This window comes from Jaculus jaculus, chromosome 16, assembly GCF_020740685.1.
Source record: "Jaculus jaculus isolate mJacJac1 chromosome 16, mJacJac1.mat.Y.cur, whole genome shotgun sequence".
NCBI lineage: Eukaryota > Metazoa > Chordata > Mammalia > Rodentia > Dipodidae > Jaculus > Jaculus jaculus.
This window is the reverse complement of record NC_059117.1, coordinates 46,591,912-46,611,087: the sequence shown is the minus strand read 5'-3', so window position 1 is coordinate 46,611,087 and position 19,176 is coordinate 46,591,912. Positions and strand designations below refer to the sequence as shown.

General features: G+C 41.5%; 1 protein-coding gene and 1 pseudogene across 7 annotated transcripts in view; one reads left to right on the top strand and one right to left on the bottom strand.

The window, feature by feature from the left end:
• Sfmbt1 (Scm like with four mbt domains 1) overlaps positions 1 to 19,176 on the top strand; it is a 303,481-nt gene that overhangs the window by 188,189 nt on the left and 96,116 nt on the right. For all 7 annotated transcript variants that reach the window (XM_045135994.1, XM_045135999.1, XM_004652749.3 and 4 more), the window contains one exon: positions 18,925 to 19,078. In XM_045135994.1, the coding sequence (XP_044991929.1) occupies positions 18,925 to 19,078 (154 nt within the window). The remainder of the gene's footprint in view (positions 1 to 18,924; positions 19,079 to 19,176) is intronic.
• Positions 9,091 to 9,610, bottom strand: LOC101603656 (annotated as a pseudogene).

Here is a 19,176-nt window from a genome sequence, read left to right as displayed (position 1 = left end):
TTATTACCTAGACCTACCTCCTGTTGTCATGCCTTCCCGGCATTGATGGACTGTAAGCCAAAAGAAACACTTCCTCTCTTTAACTGATTTTTGTCAGGTATTTTGAGCAATGAAAAGGGGACAGACACAGTCTCCTATTGCTGAATCCCATCAGTAGATGATTCACATACTGTCACTCATCTGTTCAGACTCTTCTCACACTCTGCTCAGTCACTACTTGTACCTCAGAAGACTCCTGCTATTCTCCAGTATGCCCGGGGATTCCTTGTGCCCTTACATTTGTTTTCCCCTTTGCCTGGAATGCATTTCTTGTAGAAGTGTGCATGACTAATTCTCTCACTGCCTTGGGGTGTTTCCCCAGAAATCACCTTAGTACATCTAAAATTCCACCCTTCTCCAATATTTCATATTCCTGCTTTGTTTTTAATTTTTTTTGTTTTTTTTTTTTTGAGGTAGGGTTTCACTTCAGCCCAAGCTGACCTGGAATTGACTATGTAGTCTCAGGACGGCTTTGAACTCACAGCGATCCTCATACCTCTGCCTTTCGAGTGCTGGGATTAAAGGCGTGTGCCACCGTGCTCGGCTACTTTTTAATTTTTTGAAGTTTACTTGTATGTGTATGGGTATGCATGTCATGGTGTGCATGTGGAGGTCAGGGAACAACTTTGAGGGGTCTGCGGTCCACCATCTTTGAGGCAGGGTCACTAGGTGCTACAAACAAGCTATCAGACTGCAAACAAATGCCCATTAAATGAGCTGAAAGCTTCAGATTTTTCTGGTTCTACCACCTTGTCATAGTTGCATTGAGATCGCAGATGCATGCAGCACTTTTCATCCAGCTTTATGTGGGTGCTGGTGAATTAAACCCTGGGTAGGCAGGTTTTGCAAGCAAGAACTTTTAATCATTTAACCATCTCCCCAGTCCCTGCTTAAATTTTTTTCTTCGTAGCATTTCTCTTAACATGCTATGTGGATCGGTTCCTTTCTCACTGCTGTGACTAAATGGCTGACTAGAAACAACTAAAGGAAGGAAGATTTTATTTTCAGCTCGCAGTTTAAAGGTATAGTTGATCGTAGCAGGGGAGGCATGGTGGCAGGAGTTTCAGGCAGCTGGTCACATTAAGTGCATAGTAAGGAGCAGAGAACAGTGAGTATTGGTGTTCTCATCTAGGTCTCTCATTTTTAACCAGTCCAGGATCCTGGCCCATGGAATGATTTCATACACAGCTAAATAGGGTCTTCTCATCTCATTAATCTAATTTAGACAATCCCTCAAAGGCATGCCCAGGGGGTTGTTTCTTAAGTGATTTTGACCCTTGTCAAGTTAACAAGTATAAACCATTACACTATATGTTTATCCTGTGTATTGTCTCTTCTTTACTAGAATATGAACTCTTCCAGGACAAAGGTGTGTTTTTTTTTTTTTTTTCCCCTTTGAGGTAGGGTCTCACTCTAGCTCAGGCTGACCTAGAATTCACAATGTAGTCTCAGGGTGGCTTTAAAATAATGGTGATCCTCCTACCTCTGCCTCCTGAGTGCTGGGCTTAAAGGCGTGCACCACCATGCCTGGCCAGGACAAAGGTTTTTTGGTGTTTTTTTTTGTTTTTTGTTTTTTGTTTTTTTTTTTTTTTAGAGGTAGGGTCTCACTCTAGCCCAGGCTGACCTGGAATTCACTATGGAGTCTCAGGGTGGCCTCGAACTCATGGCGATCCTCCTACCTCTGCCTCCTGAGTGCTGGGATTAAAGGCATGCGCCACCATGCCCGGCTTGTTTTTGTTTTTTTTTTTTCCTATGCCTCCTATACTTAGAAACAGGGTCTGGCCTATAGGAAGTGCTAAGGAAAGATTTGTTGAAAGGACTTTTTGTAGCATAGCTCCCTACCCTGACCATGAATTGTGGCTTTGGTGGGATATGAGTTCACAAATAGCCAGAAAAATAACTCCAGGTGCTTTGAAATTTGTCAGAAAAGGAAGGGCTGAAAGAGCAAGATGGAAAAGATGCATGCAGACTGGAGACTGCAAGTCTCATTTCCCCTGCTGTTGCTGGAACTTGCTGTCAAACCTGCCTGAACCTGATGGTAGCACAGCTGACAGAATGGTTAGAAATACAAATTTCAGGCCTGGTAGTTCACAGGAGAGTTCAGAATGTTAGGTATAAGCCTAAGTACCAATTAATACTAAGCATCACAGGTAGAATTTAGTTGTTTTTTTTTTTTTTTTTTTAAGGTAGTGTTTCACTCTAGCTCAGGCTGACCTGGAATTCACTATATAGTCTCATGGTGGCCTGGAACTCATGGGGATCCTCGTACCTCTGCTGGGATTAAAGGTGTGTGCCACCACACTGGGCCAGAATTTACTTAATTTTATGTGTAGAGATAAATGACAGATTAAGCTGAGTAGTGTGGGCTGTGATTTTAAATAATAGCACAGGACAATACCTTAGATCATGACTAAAACACAGGAAAACTTGGATAGGGGATGCAGTCCTAATTTAACCCAGACACATCCACATGTTAAACCATGAAGCTGAACTCAGAAATGTCACACAGCAGGAAATATCTTCACTGTGACTGATCTCTTAGTGTGATTAAGTGCTCATGTCCTTGAGTTCAGTAAATCTGTGTTTAGGCCCAAATTGTGTCAGAGATTAGGTCTCAAAGATCATACTGGTATCTCCTGATTTGATTAGAAAGTTGTTAGGGGCTCTGCTGTCATTTAAAGATCTAGATTGTGACATGTTTGTGACCAGCTCTTACTCAGTGGTTGGATGTTATTGATAGCACTCCCCTGCCTCAGGACTCACTGCCAAGATCAGATTCTCCTCCTCTTTCTCTTCTTATTTTATGAGTAAGGACACAATAAAGTCTGAGAATAGGAGTGGTGAGATGGCTAAGTGGTTAAAGGGGCTTGCTGACAAAGCCTGACAGCCTGGGTTCAGTAACCACATAAAACCAGATGCACAAAGTGGCACATGCATCTGGAGTTCATTTGCAGTTCTTTCTCTTCTCTCTTTCTCTTCTCTCTTTCTCTTTCTCTCTCTCTCTCTCTCTCTTTTTTTTTTTTTTTTGAGTTAGGGTCTCACTCCATCCCAGGCTGACCTGGAATTCACTATTTAGTTTCAGGGTGGCCTTGAACTCACGGGGTTCCTCCTACCTCTGCCTCCCCAGTGCTGGGATTAAAGGCATGTCTCATAAATAAATAAAAATATTTTTAAAAGCCTGAACATATATAGTTGCCACATTTGTGTCCAGTGTAGTATTGTGATACATGACATGAATCTGTCATTAAGCTTATTTAAAAATGGCATCCTTTCTCCCAAATTTTCAAAATATAAAATAGGGCTTAGTGTTTAAGGTACTTGCCTTCAAAGCCAAAGGACCCAGGTTCAGTTCCCCAATACCCACATAAACCAGTTGTGCAAGGTGCCCCCACACGTCTAGAGTTCATTTGCAGTGGCTGGATGCCCTGGCATGCCCATTCTCTTTCTTTCTCTCTACCTGCCTCCTCTCTCTCTAATAAATAAATAAAAATAAAATATTTAAAAAATATATAATAAAATCTACCATCTTAACCATTTTAATGTACAGTTTAATGGAATTAAATGTGATTGTATTGTGTTATAGCCATCACCATGATCTATCTAACTCCCTTCATCTTGTAAAAGTGAAAAGCTATACCCACTAAACAATAAACTCTTAGCCAGGTGTGGTGGCACACATCTTTAATCCCAGCACTCAGGAGGCAGAGGTAGGAGGATTGCTGAGTTTGAGGCCAGCCTGAGACTACATAGTGAATTCCAGGTCAGCCTGGGCTAGAGTGGGACCCTACCTCAAAAAACGAAACAAGACAAAACAAACAAAATCTTCATTCCTTCCTTCTCTTTAGTCTCAAGGTGGCCTCGAGCGCACGGTGATCCTCCTACCTCTGCCTCCTGAGTGCTGAGGTTAAAGCCGAGCACCATCATGCCCAGCCATTTATTATGTTTTTTTAATGAATTAAACAATTTATGGTCAAGTGCTAGCTGAAATCATTAGATGAATGTAAATTACTGTCCTGTGTTGCTTGAAAACGTACACTGACTTTTCATGTTCTTATCTAGCTGTATCTCACTGCATTCATGTGCTCTCTTGTGTGGATATAATTAATAGATTTCCTAAAATTGTAGCTATCAGTAGTCCCCAATTGCCCAAGAGGAAACTTAAAAATTATTTAATTCAAATAAGCTGAGAGTAAACTTTTTTTTTCTCCCATATATCAGATGATTTCCATAGCAAAAATACTCCCAAACACCTGTGATGTATTTTAAATTCTTTGTGCTTCTTGGTAAATTAGGACTTAATTTTCACCTTTTTTTTTTTGAGGTAGGGTTTCACTCTAGTTCAGACTGACCCTGAATTCACTATGTAGTCTCAGGGTAACCTTAAACTCATGGTGATCTACCTACCTCTGCTTTCCAGGTGCTGGAATTAATTTTCACCTTTTATAATCACTGGCAGCTATAACATTTTATTCATTCTATGGAAAGGGTCTGGAACAAGCAGTCTGTGGAGGAGAGACTTTATGGGTGGACACTGACCTCTGTTCATTTTCATATAGTGTATAAATTCCTTCCTGAATTGAGTGCCATTTAGAACTATTACCTCATCAAAGTTCTGTTAAAAATGTTCTATTTAAATTTAAGCAAAAATAATTTATTTTTCCTTTCCCATACCATTCCCCCATTAAATGATCTTATTCCCCACTGAACTTACTCTGTTTTTTGAAGCATGGTTATTGAAGACTCCCTTAGAAGTGTTCTGAGGCAGAAAGCCTCAGACTAAGCAAAAGAGAAGTCCCTTGTGTCCTCAGATGCTTCTCAGGAAGCATTAATGTCCTATGAAGACACCTTTAGGAGTTGTCAGAAAATGAGGTAGGTTGGAAATGTGTTTGCTTTTCTTTGTTTCTCTTTTCTCATCTTTGGTTTGTTCTTTTTGCCATTTATTCTACAAATATCAATTGTTGCTATTATATGCTATCCAAAAAAAGAGAATATTTTGCAGTAAGATAGGGAGATAACCAATGAATAAGGAACTAACATCTGGTAACTGTGAGAGATAGGAATCTTAAGTATAAGATGGGCAATGCTTGTACTCTATACAGTAGAAAAAATGTTTACTGGTGACTTTTAGACTAAGATGTGGAGGGCAAGACACAGTTACGTGGAGTGCTGTCAGGTCAGTAGGCTGTCTTCAAAGGCTCTGAAGTTAGTTTGATGAGATAGACTTTGAATGCAAAGGTAGGAGTGTCAAGCAGGGGCCAGATCTTGTAGAAGTTTGGGTTTTACTACATACAAAGCTGTTGGAAAGTTGTAAATAGAATTGTGACATGATTTGCTTTGCTATGTAGTGTTTGTTGGTTGGTTGGTTGGTTAGTTAATTCATGAGACAAGATCTTACTCTACAGCTTAGGTTGCCCTGAAACTCGCAGCAATCTTCCTCCCTTAGCCTCTTTAGTGTTGAGCCACCATATCCAGCTTGCTTTGCCTTTCAAACTATATCTGTATGGTGTGTGGAGAATGGACTTCTAAGTGTGGTGAGACTTATTTGGAGGCTACCACAGTTGCCAGAGTGGTTTGGATTAGGGTGATGGCAATGGAAATGGAGAGAAATGATGAATTTCAAGATAGTATAATGGTATACACTTAGTAGGACTTGCTAATGGGTTGAGTGAAGGAGCCATTGTGATAGTTCAGAACTGTTTGGCTTGCTTGGTTAAGTAGTACTGAGATGGAGACCCCAGAAAGAGCTGAGTTGAAAAGCAGAATTAGGATTTAGTTAAAAGGAGATTCTGAATTAACAGTTGAACCTAATTAGGGGTGTTAAGTGCAGGGATGAAGTCTCATAACAGCTGGTAGTACTTACAGCCCTGAGATTATGTGCTATTACCTGAGAACAGAATGTCATAATCTATATGGGGGAAAGGATAAAAAGAAAGCTCAGCATTAAACTCTGAGGAAGTATAACCTTTAGACTAGACACCCAAATTTGTGTGATTCTGATAGAGGCAACAGAAAAGTCTAGGATTGGCTATGGAGGAAGAAGGGAAACCAGGAGAGTAGAATCAAAGCAGTAGAGAGAAAGAGGATCACTATGAGTTCAAGGCCAGCCTGAGACTAAATAGTGAATTCCAGGTCAGCCTAGGCTAGAATGAAACCCTACTTCGAAAAACCAAAAGATAAAATAAAAAGGGGGAAGGGCGGCTGGAGAGATGGCTTAGCGGTTAAGGTGTTAGCCTGCAAAGCCTAAGGACCCAGGTTCAATTCCCCAGTACCCACGTATGCCAGATGCACAAGGTGATACATGTATCTGGAGTTCATTTGCAGTGGTTAGAGGCCCTGGGGCATGCCTAATTTCTCCATCTGCCTCTTTCTCTCAAAATTAAAAAAAAAATGCAGAGAGGAGAAAGTTATTAAAGGAAAAACAGCTTGCTGTAAAACTGTGTGCGTGTGTGTATGTGTGTTTTAGGGATATGGGCTTATAAGGAGGAAACCATTTGATTTGGTGATAGGTGATTGGTGACACTGGCAAGAGCAGTACCTTTGAAATCAAGAAAACTGAAGCCAGACTGAGCCGGAAGGGAGGAAATGGCATATATAGACAAATCTTTAAGAGCACTTGCTGGGAAATAGAAGTAGAGAAATGAAGAAGTGATAATAGGGGGTGGAGAGCTTTTGGAGCATGTAGGTGTTGCTCTTAAGTATTATGCAATTAAGCTGGGTGTAGAAGGGACAGAGTGCTCTGTTAAGGAGTAAAAAAGATAAAGGGGCATCATCAAGAAGTTTAGAGAACTTTGGAGGATGAAAACAGTTGCAAACAGGTGGCTAGGAAATAAAGCAAGTTCTTGGCACTCTCACATTTACTCTGCAGAATTACCTTTTTATTTTTTTAGTTAACTTTTTTCATCTTGTTCTTGCATTCCTCAATTTTACTTCTTTATTTGTGAGCAGAAATAGGGTGGAGGGAAGAAGGGAGGGAGAGAATGGGTACACCAGGGCCTCTTGCTGCTGCAAACAAATTCCAGATGCATGCACCACTTTGTGCATCTGCCTTTATATGGATCCTGGAGAATCAGACCTGGGAAGACAGGCTTTGCAAGCAAGTGCCTTTAGCCACTGAGCAATCTCCCCAGCCCTACCTTCTTCATTTTTTTTTTGAATTTTTATTTATTTGAGACACAGAGAGAGAATGAGAATAGGTGCACCAAGGTCTCCAGTCTCTGCAAACAAATTCTAGATTTATATGCCACCTTGTACATCTTACTTATGTGGTTCCTGGGGAATTGAACCTAGGTCATTAGACTTCTCAGGCAAGCACCTTAACCACTAGGCCATCTTTCCAGCCTGGGGAAGAATTTGTTAAGCCAGAGGTAAAAATGGCCAAGCCTAAAGGAAAAGATTGTTAAATATGACTACATTCAAATTAAAACTGTTATCAGTGGACACCATGCAGGGAGTGAAGGAAGGAACCACAGGTGGAAAAGTAAGTTTAGTCTCATGTCAGAATATAGAAAAGCTCCTTTGAATCAGTAAGTAAGGGAGACACCCCATTGAGAAAATGACTTGACCTGGCACTTTGTAAAATAAGAAATTTAGTGCTTAGAAAAGGCAGGAGAAGGTCTTTTTTTTTTTTTTTTTTTTTTAAATCTTGCCGGGCATGGTGGCACATACCTTTTTTTTTTTTTTTAATTTTTTATTTATTTATTTGAGAGCAATAGACACAGAGAGAAAGACAGATAGCGGGAGAGAGACAGAATGGGCGCGCCAGGGCTTTCAAGCCTCTGCTAAGGAACTCCAGACGCGTGCGCCCCCTTGTGCATCTGGCTAACGTGGGACCTGGGGAACCGAGCCTCGAACCTGGGTCCTTAGGCTTCACAGGCAAGCGCTTAACCGCTAAGCCATCTCTCCAGCCCAGGAGAAGGTCTTTTAACCTCATGTCAGTTGGAAAGATAACCGTGAAATACAGTTCTACTTTCACCAATTTTATAAAATGTAAAAATATCACTGACATTTTTTTTACTTTATAATGATAATTTTCATACATGTACATAATGTACTTTGATCATAATCTCTTCCCATCATTTTTTTTTGTCCTCTTTCCTTTTCCCCCTTTCACTGAATCCTTTCTTTAGAGCTAGTCCCTTTCCTCTTAGTTTCCTCTGTCCCTCCCTCCCTCCCTCCCTGCCTGTCTGCCTCCTTACTTACTTCCCTTCCTTTCCCTCTTCTTTTTTTCTAGGTAGAGTCTCTCTCTAGCCCAGGTTGACCTGGAATTCACTTGGTAGTCTCAGGGTGGCCTCAAACTCATGGCCATCCTCCTATGAATATGAATAAATATGAGCTATGAGCTTGCCAGGGCCTCTAGCCACTGCAAGCAAACTTCAGATGCATGCACCACCTTGTATATCTGGCTTTATGTGGGTACTGGGGAATTTTTTTGCTTTGCAGGCAAGTGCCTTAACTACTGAGCCATCTCTCCAGCTCAGGGTACAACTAATTCTAATACTGACTAAGCAAAAAGCTATTAAGTATCCTAAGTAGACAGTTGTAATTCCAATTAGTTTTGATTTTTATGTCTTATATGAGCTTAATTAGCATAATTTAGGCTATCTTCTCTATGTCTATTTAATTTTTTGCACTGAATTGTTTTACACATTTAACATATTTTCAATGTGTCTATCATAATTACTATAAATTCACTTTCCTGGAAGCCAGAGAATTTGTAGACAAAATATCTAAGACAATAAAGAATTCAGTGGGAGAAATGTAGACAATGAGAGGGTGATTTAGTCAGTCAGATGCCATCTTCTTTCTTCCCCAGCACTTGCTCACTTTTTTTTTTTAGTTTAAATGCACTTTATTTTTAGACAACCTACATGACATGTTTTTTTTTCACCCCTTAAAACAAAATAAAACAAAACAATGCCTTCACTCCAAATGAGTCAGTCAAATTAAAAGGTCAAGATGACATCAGTCTGTTCCTCTAGTCCTGGGTTGTGTGGATGGCGAGCAGCAGCCGGCGGCGATGACAGGCGATAGATCCAGACGACTGCGGATGTGTTAACATTTTCCCATTGCTAAACCATCCTTAAAGAAAATCATGAAAGAGTTACACCATCCTCACCGTAGTCCAGGAGAGCAACCATGCCATCTGGATTCATATTTTCACCGATAAAGAACTGGTAGTTATTGAAATTAGCAAGAATGTGCTTGATTTGCTCTGCAGCCCCTGCTATAAAAGGCTTTTTACTCTTCCTGGTTTCTGTTCTTCAAGTTTGCCTTTGAGTGATCTCATGTAATCTTTGACATAACTTCTTGTCGGCCTCTTTTGTGAAGCTGGTTTCCTGAAGGTGATGGTTCATGACAATATCAACATTGGTGACTACTGTGCTTTCAGTGCCTTCGCCCTTGGGCCTTCAGCAGAGGCATTTCCACTGATGACTGAGTCATCGATGTTACCCTCTGTCCTGCTGACCATCCTGCCCTCCACCTCCAGCCACAGGCTGGCTGCGATCTCTTGGATCTTGTAGATGTCGGAGAACAGCTCCTCGTGGCTGATGAGGTCCGGGTAGATGATCATGACGGTGGCTGGAGGGAGACGGCAGTGGCGCTAGCCTAGGAGCTCTGAGCGAGCTCGATGCAGCCGGAGTGGTGCTGGGGGCGCGGGGGCGCAGGGGCCGGGGGGGGGGGGTGGGGGTGGGATTGGTCACTGCTTTAATTGACCTGTCTTTTTAGTTTCTCTTTAATTGTGGTTATCAGGGAGTTTCCAGGCCTCTTCCTTCCTCTGTCCCATTCTCAGTAAAGAGTCTTTCTTTGGGGGAGGGGCTGTCTGTCTGAGATAAGCACATATATAGCTACTCACAGAGGTAAAGACAGTCTAGTAATTTCCTGGGACTGACTAACGTTGGATATTTTTCATTTGTGGTCTGTTTCCTGAACAGAACATTTAGAGAACTTTATTTCAGGTTTCTATTTTATTCTATCTGTAGCTGAATTCTTATAGTTAAATAAACTAATTTAATAATTCAGATTGGCTGTTTATGATCCACTTTAGATATTAACTGTCCCAGAGCCAGTTGCTTAGAGTAAATTTGATCAAGTTTCTGAGAATTTTGGCTAGCCTACAAGGTGTCACAATTAGTTGTTGTATGACCTGTTTCTTGATCATGATAGTGCCAGTTATCTTTGTGAGCTCTCAAACTGAGAAAGCCTGAAATCCTATAGAGACTAGGAAAACTCCTGTGCTCCAGATGCTACCCATGCTGTTTCTTAGCTCTGTGAACTGACAGGTTGTTTGACTTCACTGAGCCTCAGCTTCCTTACCTGTTTTGGTGGTTTAATTCAGATGTCCCTCATAAACTTAGGCATTCTGAATGCTATGTTCCCAGCTGATGGAGATTTGGGAATTAACGCCTCCTGGAGGCAGTGTATTGTGGGAGGCAGGTTTATGGGAATTATAGCCAGTTTCCTCTTGCCAGTGTTTGGCAGTCTCCTGTTGCTGTTGTCCACTTGATGTGGGTTGATGTCCATGCTCTGCTCATGCCATTGTTTTCCCCTGCCATGATGGAGCATCCCCTTGAGTCTGTAAGCCAAAATAAACTTTTTGTTTTTTTTTTTTCAGAAGCTGCTCTTAGTTGGGTGATTCCTGCCAGCAGTGCAAACCTGACTGCAACACCTGTAAAATGAGGTTATGATGTATGGGTCAAACAGGGTAGTTAGGATTAAATAGAAGCACTTAATGCATACCATGTGTTGGTATTGGGCACCATTATGTATGCTTGATTATTTACTATTTAACCTATAAAAATTGTCAGGGGTAACAATTATTAAAAAATAGCATGCAAAACAATGAGTTTCATTATGACAACTTCATACATGGATATCATATACTTTATTCATCTGACTTAGATTCTTTTTTTTTAAATTTTTATTTATTAGAGAAAGAGTGAGAGTGAGAGTGAGAGAGAGAGAGAGAGAGAGAGGCACGAGGGGCAAATAGAATGGGTGCACCAGGGCCTCTAGCCACTGCTAATGAACTCCAGACTCATGCATAATCTTGTTCATATGGCTTACATGGGTCCTGGGGAGTTGAGTCTGAGTCCATAGGCTTCACAGACAAGTGCCTTAACCACTAAGCCATCTCTCCACTGAGCCTGAGCTAGATTCTTTGGGATGTGTATCCTGAAATGATATTGTTGCATGGTGTTATAGCTCTATTTTTAATTTTTTAAAAAAGTTTTTTGAGGTAGGGTCTCACTCTAGCCCAGGCTGACCCACAATTTACTATGTAATCTCAGGGTGGCCTTGAACTCACAGTGATCCTCCATCTTTTGTCTCCCAAGTGCTGGGATTAAAAGTGTGTGCCACACCCAGTTTTTTTTTTTTTTTTCTTTTTGAGGTAGAGTTTCACTGTAGCCCAGACTGACCTGGAATTCACTATGTAGTCTCAGGGTGGCCTCAAACTCATGGAGATCCTCCTTCCTCTGCCTCCCAAGTGCTGGGATTAAAGGCATGGATCATCATGCCCGATCCTTTTTTAGTTTTTTAAAGAAGCACCACACTGATTTACATAGTGACTTATACATTCCCACTAGGAAAACTACATGATTTTTTTGAGTGTACCTGTCCCATTTTGATGCAGTGAAAGAATATTTCAAAAGCATAATGTAGTGCTCTTGGTACCTGCATAGAAGTAGTTACTAATTAGTAATTGCTTAGAAAATAGCTTTGAGGTGGTCATACTTAGCAGCCATGGAGCAAGGATTTAAAAATTGTTCAGTATATCATTATAGACACCATTACATTATTACATAACGGGTCAATTATTTCCCCCCCCCGAGCTAGGGTCTTACTATATAGCTCAGGCTGACCTGGAATTCAGTCTGTAGTCTCAGGGTGGTCTCAAATTCATAGTGATCCTCTTACCTCTGCCGCACCCCCCTATCAAGGGTGTGCCCTATCATGCCTGGCTTAATGAGTCAATTAAAAAAATTATATATGCTTGAGATTTTTTTTTTTTTTTTTGATGTAGAGTCTCCCTGTAACCGAGGCTGACCTGGAATTCACTATGTAGTCTCAGGGTGGCCTCGAACTCATGGCAGTCCTCCTACCTCTGCCTCCTAAGTGCTGGGATCAAAGGTGTGCACCACCATGCTTGGCTCTAGTGTACGATTTTTGAATGAGATGTATTAATGATTAGAAAAGTTGACATTGAAGATCCTTTATTGGAGAATTGCCATGAATTTGAGGCTACCCTGAGACTACATAGTGAATTCCTGGCCAGCCTAGGCTAGAGTGAAACCCTACCTCAAAAAATCAGAAAAAAATAAAGTAAAATAAAATAAAATAAATCCTTTATTGGAAAATTTGTGGGTGTTGAAATTGAGGCATAAAAATAAGAACAGAAAATGGACCCTTCCCTGAAAAACTAAAAAACAAAACAAAACCAAACTGAACTAAAAGCATAATTTACAGAGTAGTATGGAGACAGTGCCTTTTTTTGGCAATCTAGTGGTCTGCTAGGAAAGGTGAAGCATAAGGTGAGAGTGAAGCCAACAGGAAAGTTCCAGAGGTTGGGAAAAGAGGATTGATCCAATTCTAGATAGTGCTGCTCTCAGCTTTGGTCAGAAATGCCTTTTTTCACAATGGGTGATGGCTAATGCAGAGATTCATAACTGGCCAAAGCACTAAAAATGAGTGAATATTGAATTCTCACCCCGATATGGAACATCTATATTATCCCTTCTAAGGCCTAGGGGACATCACAGAAGAGAGATGGAAAGAATATAAAAGCTAGAGGGTATGAGAAAGTACTATAGAATTCTCTTCCAGGCAGTACATGACCGTTGCTTTTATAAACTCATAGCAGCTGTGGTTACCTGCACACAACAGGGCCAGTCAGCATTCCATCATGGACTGGGGAGGAGCTCATTAAATCCTACCCTTTCTAGCTGAGGGAGGGGGAGTCATTATCTTTCTTTTTATTGACAGCTTCTGTAAGTATAGACAGTCAACTATGACAGTTCCCAACCACCACCTCCATTTCCCCACCCAAATCCATCCTCCATGGGAGTTATTCTCTTTAGTGGTATACACACCACTGGTAAGTGGTGAAAGAAGGGGTGCTCAGTAGGGGCAGGAGGGGATAAGAGAACGTAAGGGGTACATTTACACGATCAACATATATGTATATGAATTTGTCAAAGAAAGTTGAACTTTCTGTCCTTTTCCCTCATTCAGCTTTCCCTCTAGCATTTATTTCCATTCAAATTACCATATACTTTATTTATTGTTTATCTGCCCACACTGAGAAATAATTCTGCAAATATACTATCTCTGCTATTGCTTCATGGCTTTTTATAAAATAACTGATATTGCCCAGTATAGTCATACACGCCTTTAATCCCAGCACTTGGGAGGCTGAGGTAGGAGGATTACCATGAGTTTGAGGCCAGCCTGTGTTAGAGTAATACCCTGCTACAAACAAGGAGAGGAAAGAATGAAGGAAGGAGGATGGATAACTGATACTGACATAGAAGTTTTTGAGAAAGACAATACTAATTCAGTTCACTCTTTATTTGCTAGTGTTGAGACCTACCACATTACATTCGCATCTCCATTGTAGTTAGATGGGTTCATGTGACAAGATTTTAATTAGTGAAATGTGCCGCTTCAAGACTTACTCTATGAACCTTCCAAAAAAGGTCTCGCTACATAGTAGGACTGGAGAAGCTTGCATAGTATGGTACAACTATGTGAAAGTGTGTGTGCATATATGTGTATACATATGTGTGTGTCACGTATGTGTGTGCTTGTGGAAGCCAGAGGTCAATGCTGAATGTCTTCTTTAATCACTCTCCCTCTTGTTTTTTGAGATAGGGTATCTACTGAATCTGGAGTTCATTGATTTGGCTAGACTAGCTAGCCAGCGAGTCATAGGTATTCTGTCCCAGTTTCCCCAGCTCTGGGATTATAGGTGAACACTCTTATGCTCAGTTTTTACCTGGGCTCTGGGAGTCATACTTAGGTTCTGATGCTGGCAAGGCAAACACTTCACTGACTGAGCTACCTCCCCACCCCTTTTCTTATTTTATACATACAAACTTGACATAATATGATTATATATTTAGTAGAGCTGGAGTATGAACACTTCACTGTTTTCTACCTGAAATTATTGTGTTTCAGGTAGCTGATACTTTTTCAAGGGATATGTTAAGACCTAAGGCTAACTTTTTCTTTCTCTTTTATTTATTATTTATTTATTATTTATTCTCTCTCTCTCCACCCCCCTCGCCCCCCCACAATGTATGCATGCATCTGGACTGCGGGATCAAACCTGGGTCTTTAGGCTTTGCAGGCAAGCTCCTTAACAGTATATATATGAGGGAGGATATATGCCAGGGCCTCTAGCCAGTGCCAATGAACTCCAGACACAGGAGCTACCTTGTGCATCTGGCTTATGTAGATACTGGAGAATAGAACCAGGATCTTTAGGCTTTGCAAGGCAAGCGCCTTAACCACTAAGGCATCTCTACAGCCTTTTTCTCTCAGCTAACTTTTTCTCTCAGCTTTTCTCACTGATTAAGGTTTTTGAGAATTACTGAGGGCTTTCAGAACATTTGGAGAGCTGTAGAATTCCTTGATCTTGTACAGTACTACCCTCAAGGCTGTGGTGTTAAGTACCTTCTGTGTTGTTGCTCTTCACTGTTTATGTCATGCTTTTTAGTTTTTTGAGGTAGGGTCTCACTCTAAGGCTGACCTGGAATTCACTGTGTAGTCTCAGGGTAGCCTCAAACTCACGGTGATCCTCCTACCTCTGCCTCCCAAGTGCTAGGATTAAAGGTGTGTACCACGTCACCTGATTTATGTCATGCCTTTCTGTAGCAACTTTTTCTAACATTCTAGACATGCATAAACATAACATTTTGGATTGTTTTACAAGTGGACAAAGCAAGAATAAGTAGATAGAGCTGGGCATGGTGCCGCACTTGGGAGGCAGAGGTAGGAGGATCACCATGAGTTTGAGACCACCCTCAGACTACATAGTGAATTCTAAGTCAGCCTGAGCTAGAGTGAGACCCTACTTCGAAAAAAAAACAAACAGAAAAGAAAATAAATAGATTATATCCATTCTGTAGCATGGGTGAACCTAAAAAAATGCCAAGTGAAAGAAACCAGATACAAAGGACCACATAGTATATAATCCCATTTATTCAAAATGTTCAGGAGAGGCAAAAATTTCTATGGACAAAAGGTAGACTATTGGTTATGTGCATGTAGAGATGTGTGAAAAGGAACTGCATATGAGCATTGAAGCAGCTTTTAAGTTAACAGAAAAATTCTAAAATTGATTTCTGGTGATAAATACTCGGGCTGGAGAGATGGCTTAGCAGTTAAGGTGCTTACTTGAGAAACCTAAGGGCGCAGGTTTGATTTTCCTGTACCTACGTAAGCCAGATGCACAAGGTGGCACATGCATCTGAAATTCATTTGCAGTGGCTAGAGGCCTTGGCCCGCCCATTCTTTCTCTTTCAAACAAATAAATAGATAGTTAAATACTCTGTAAAGTTAGTAAAAACATTTTGGCAATGCATTTAAAATAGAAACTTAGAGCATGTGAAATATATTCCAATAAACCTGTTTTTAATTTTTTTTAAAAATATTTTTATTTATTTATTTGTTTGACAGAGGGAGAGAGAGAGAATGGGTGTGCCAGGGCCTCCAGCCGTTGCAAACAAACTCCAGATGCATGTGCCCCTTTGTGTATCTGGCTAATATGGGTCCTGGGGAATTGAACCTGGGTCCTTTGGCTTTGCAGGCAAATGCCTTAACCGCTAAGCCATTCCACCAGTCCTTTAACTTTTTTAAAAAATATTTTTATTTATTTGAGAGAGACAGAAAAAGTATGGGCACACCAGGGCTGCCTGCCACTGCAAACAAACTCCAGAACCATATGCCAATTTGTTTTCTGGCTTTACGTGGGTACTGGGTAATTGAACCCAGACCATCAGGCTTTACAAGCACGTGTCTTTAACCGCTGAGCAATCTATTCAGCCCTTTTAAATATTTCTTTTTTGTTTTTTTCAAAGTAGGATCTAACTAGCCCAGGCTGACCTGGAACACAATCTGTAGTCTCAGGCTGACCTTGAAGTCACAGCAGTACTCCTGTCTCTGGCTCCCAAGTGCTAGGATTAAAGGCCGTGCCACTAGGCCTGGTCCCTTTTCAATTTTTTTTTTTTTTTTTTCTGGGGTGAAAGAGTTTTGAGGTAGGGTCTCATTCTAACTCAGGCTGACCTGGAATTTACTATATAGTCTCAGGGTGGCCTCAAACTCACGGTAATCCTCCTACCTCTGCCTCCCAAATGCTGGGATTAAAGCCTGTGCCACCAGGCCTGGCTTCTTTTTTTTTTTTTTTTTTTTTAATTTATTTATTTATTTGAGAGTGACAGACACAGAGAGAAAGACAGATAGAGGGAGATAGAGAGAATGGGCGTGCCAGGGCTTCCAGCCTCTGCAAACGAACTCCAGACGCGTGCGCCCCCTTGTGCATCTGGCTAACGTGGGACCTGGGGAACTGAGCGGGAACTGAGCCTCGAACCAGGGTCCTTAGGCTTCACAGGCAAGCGTTTAACCACTAAGCCATCTCTCCAGCCCCAGGCCTGGCTTCTTTTAAACTTTCTATTGAAAACTTCCATTTGTATAGACAGTATATTATAATCATAGTGCCCTCCCACCATCTTCCCTTTTTCCCCTCCAGAATCTCATCTTCACTGAATCTCTTCTTCCAAAGAAATCTCTCTCCTGTTTTTTTTTTTTTTTCTTTTCCTCCCCATTTTTGTTTTTCGAGGTAGGGTCTCACTCTAGCTCAGGCTGACCTGGAATTCACTATGTAGTCTCAGGGTGGCCTTGAACTCATGGAAGTCCTCCTACCTCTGCCTCCCAAGTGCTGGGATTAAAGGCGTGCACTACCATGCCTGGCAAATCTCTCTTCTATTTTGATGTCATCATTCCCCCCTCCCTCCTGTTATGCAGATCTTTTGTGTAGGTAGCATGAGCCACTGTGAGGTCATGAATACTGAGGCCACTTTGTGTCTTACACTTTGTGTAAGCACTCCTCCTCTTCCTTGGGGTCTTACATTCTTTCCACACCTCTTCTGCAATGGTCCCTGAGCCTCGGAGAGTGTGATAGTGATGTATTATTAGTTCTCAACACTCCACTGTCATTTCTTAAAGTTTTTTTAATTAATTACTTAAAAAAATTTAAATTTATTTTTATTTATTTATTAGAGCGAGAGAGAAAATGGGTGCACCAGGGCTTCCAGCCACTACAAATAAACTCCAGATGCAGGTGCCTCCATATGCCATCTAGCTTACATGGGACCTGGAGAATCAAACCTGGATCCTTAGGCTTCTCAGGCATGTGCCTTAATCGCTAAGCCATTTCACCAGCTCTTAAATTTATTTATTTACTTGAGGGAGGGAGGGAGGGAGGGAGGGAGGGAGGGAGAGAGAGAGAGAGAGAGAGAGAGAGAGAGAGAGAGAGAGAGAGAGAGAGAGAGAGAAAATGGGCATGCCAGGGCTTTCAGCTGCTGCAAATGAACTCCAGATGCATGTGCCACCTTGTGCATCTGGCCTTCATGGGTCCTGGGGAATAGAACCTGGGTCCTTTGGCTTTGCAGGCAAGCACCTTAACCAGTGAGCCATCCTTCCAGCCCCCTCCACTGTCATTTCTTACCAGCACTTCAGTGAATTTTAAGTCACCCCAGTGGCCACTGTCACCTGAAGAGAAAAGCTTCTCTAACCAAAAGTGAGAGCAGCATTAATATATGGACATAAACTTAAGTATTTAGAGGGTAGTTCAGTGGACTTAATGTATCTGTTTAGCCAGACAACTGTAGTAGTTCCCCCCTTAGGGCTTATGACCTTCCCAGCCATAGGCTTATTTATTTATTTATTTGAGAGCAACACAGAGAGAGAGTGAGACAAGTAGATAGATAGAGAATGGGTACTCCAGGGACTCCAGCCATTGCAAATGAACTCCATACGCATGCTCCCCCTTGTGCATCTGGCGTAAGTGGGTCCTGGGGAATGGAACCTCGAACCGAGGTCATTAGGCTTCACAGGCAAGTGCTTAACCACTAAGCCATCTCTCACCCCCACCCCCCCCAGCCATAGGCTTTGAGTATGTTTACAGTACCAGGCAGGAATTCCCTCTCATGGATTGGGCCTCAAGTCCAATTAGGGAGCAGTTTTGTTTTCCCTAAATCATATGGGCCACCATTGACACTGCAAACTCTAGACACATGTGCCACTTTGAGCATCTGGCTTTACATGGGTATTGGGGAATTGAACCCAGGCCATCAGGCTTTGTAAACAAGCACCTTTAACCACTGAGCAATCTTTTCATCTTCAGGAATTGAGGTTCTTATGGACAGGAAAAATTGGTATTTGTATAGATAGGAATTGTGATTTGTATAGATAGGAATTGATTACTATGGTAATCTCAGCTTAGGGATAGGACTCATATACATATTATTTGTTGTGATCCTTAGATATCAAGGTTGTGATAGCTCCCCCCCTTCAGGGAAACTTCAAAATTAGAAAAGGTATTAGTTTTTTTTCCTGTAATTCCCTCTCTTCTGACAGTGTTTTTGTTTTGCCTTAACTCTTTTAAAAATATTTTATTTATTTGAGGCGGGGAGGAAAAGAGGCAGATAGAGACAGACTGGGCATGCTAGGGCTTCTAGCCACTGCAAATGAACTCTAGGCGCCTGTGCCGCTTCGTGCATCTGGCTTACATGGGCAGTAGGAAATTGAAACTGAGTCTTAGTGCTATGTCTTATATAAAAGTAAACATATTTGAGCTTCAGTCTATTTATCTTTTTTCTTTTTCAGCATTTTAATTTAAACCTCTTGATGCCCACTGGACTGACGCTTGAAACTACAAGTCATCTTCAGACCCTAGCAGAAACCACAGGCCTTTCTTTTGTGTGGGGAGGAGATAGCCCATGTGCTGTGGAGATGAGTGGGGAGCAGCCGCTTGATGCAGGTATTGGTGGTACTGATTTCATTTTCCAAAGCACCAACTTACATACCTGTACTGTATTGTCTGACTGTCTTTTCTGCCACTACACTGGAAGCTCTTTG